The sequence below is a fragment of the Austrofundulus limnaeus genome, unplaced genomic scaffold, assembly GCF_001266775.1.
Source record: "Austrofundulus limnaeus strain Quisiro unplaced genomic scaffold, Austrofundulus_limnaeus-1.0 Scaffold358, whole genome shotgun sequence".
In the NCBI taxonomy this organism is placed as follows: Eukaryota; Metazoa; Chordata; class Actinopteri; order Cyprinodontiformes; family Rivulidae; genus Austrofundulus; species Austrofundulus limnaeus.
In genome coordinates this window covers 338,774-340,553 of record NW_013952760.1, presented here as the reverse complement: position 1 = coordinate 340,553, position 1,780 = coordinate 338,774, and the positions used below count along the sequence as shown (strand labels likewise).

The following is a 1,780-nucleotide window of genomic DNA, read 5'->3' as shown; positions in this document are numbered from 1 at the left end:
CATCCATCCACAGTTAGGCAGGAACTGTCTGTGAACCTGGTTCCATCTAAGTTCTGAGAAGCTGGTTTGGACCTGTAAAYGGTTCCAGAACCTGCCAGAGTTCTTCATTCAAAGAACAGAACCACACCTGGGAACTGTCAACACATGAGTCCTGCTACAGAACCCAGAATAACTCAGATTAAAAATAGATCATTTATAGACATGTCAAGGAGGAAAGCAGATTTTGAATCTTTTTCTACAGGGTGATGAGGAGGAGGAGGAGGAATTCTTCATCATCTTCTGCAGTTTGCAGTAATCCTGAAGAACTGACCGTGAAGTGTTCCCTGTACGCCTCCTTTAGGGACATCGTTCTGTCCGGAATATTGAAGCTCCTGAATCAAACCCACACRTGCAGATCATCAGGTCCGGACCGGTCCGTGTGGTTCCACAATCTGAGCTGCTGATGGAGAATTCTGCTGAGCTTAATGTCGAAAAAACACCAAGCATGATGGAAAATATCATTCACAATCTCAGCATACACATGCTCACAGACAGGACAGAAAAACAACCTTAATCCAGCCAATCAGAGAGCAGGAATCATGCAGGATGTGTTGCTGGTTTTGTGTGTCTGCGTAATGTGGGTCATCATGGCTGCTGCTCTCTGAGACTGAAAATGATTCTGTTTATGTTTTAAAAGAAGCGTTCTCTTTGTTTGTTTGTTTGTTTGTTTGTTTGTTTGTTTGTTTGTTTGTTGTTTAGGCAACAACATCAGCAGCAGGAAAGAGGATGTAACCGTGGTCAGATTCTGAGTGTGTCCTGGTTTCCTTAACTTGATGTTCTCCAGATTTACGCTAGAGGAAGAGGGGAGAGGCAGCGAGGAGGAGGCAGCGAGGGAGAGGAGGGGAGGAGGAGGAGGAGGAGGAGAGGGGGATGGAAAGACAGAGATGAGCTCTGCAGAGAGGAAGCAGGCGGTACTGAATGTGGCGTTCAGGTACCTGGATACATACAGAGAGCTGCTGCAGGAGGAGGGCGAGCGCAGCAACAGCTTCCCCAAGGTAACATTTACCTTTAACTCTGGGTTCAACATTAACTCTGAGTCTAACGTTAACTTAGTCTAACAAAAACTGAGTCTAACAATAGCTGAGTCTAACACTAACTCTGAGTCTAAGAATAACTCAGAGTCTAACATTAACTCTGTGTCTAATATTAACTCTGGGTCTGATATTAACTCTGGGTCTGATATTAACTCTGAGTCTGATATTAACTCTGAGTCTAATATTAACTCAGACTAATATTAACTCTGAGTCTAATATTAACTCTTAGTCTAATATTAACTCTGAGTCTAATATTAACTCTTAGTCTAATATTAACTCTGAGTCTAATATTAACTCTTAGTCTAATATTAACTCTGAGTCTAATATTAACTCTGAGTCTAACATTAACTCTGAGTCTAACGTTAACTTAGTCTGACAATAACTGAGTTTAGACTCAGTTATTGTTAGACTAAGTTAACTCTGAGTCTAAGAATAACTCCGAGTCTAACTTTAACTATGAGTCTAACATTAACTCTGAGTCTAATATTAACTCTGAGTCTGATATTAACTCTGAGTCTAATATTAACTCTCGGTCTAATATTAACTCTGAGACTAATATTAACTCTGAGTCTAATATTAACTCTTAGTCTAATATTAACTCTTAGTCTAATATTAACTCTGAGTCTGATATTAACTCTGAGTCTAATATTAACTCTCGGTCTAATATTAACTCTGAGACTAATATTAACTCTGAGTCTAATATTAAC

At 39.9% G+C, this 1,780-nt stretch overlaps 1 protein-coding gene across 1 annotated transcript in view; it reads left to right on the top strand.

Annotated features, from left to right (window-relative positions):
- LOC106528085 (rap guanine nucleotide exchange factor-like 1) overlaps positions 1-842 on the top strand; it is an 11,615-nt gene extending 10,773 nt beyond the window's left edge. The window contains exon 3 of the mRNA XM_014023157.1: positions 824-842. Coding sequence (XP_013878611.1) covers positions 824-834 — 11 coding nt within the window. The 3' untranslated portion in view covers positions 835-842. The remainder of the gene's footprint in view (positions 1-823) is intronic.
- Positions 843-1,780: the final 938 nt, after the last annotated feature.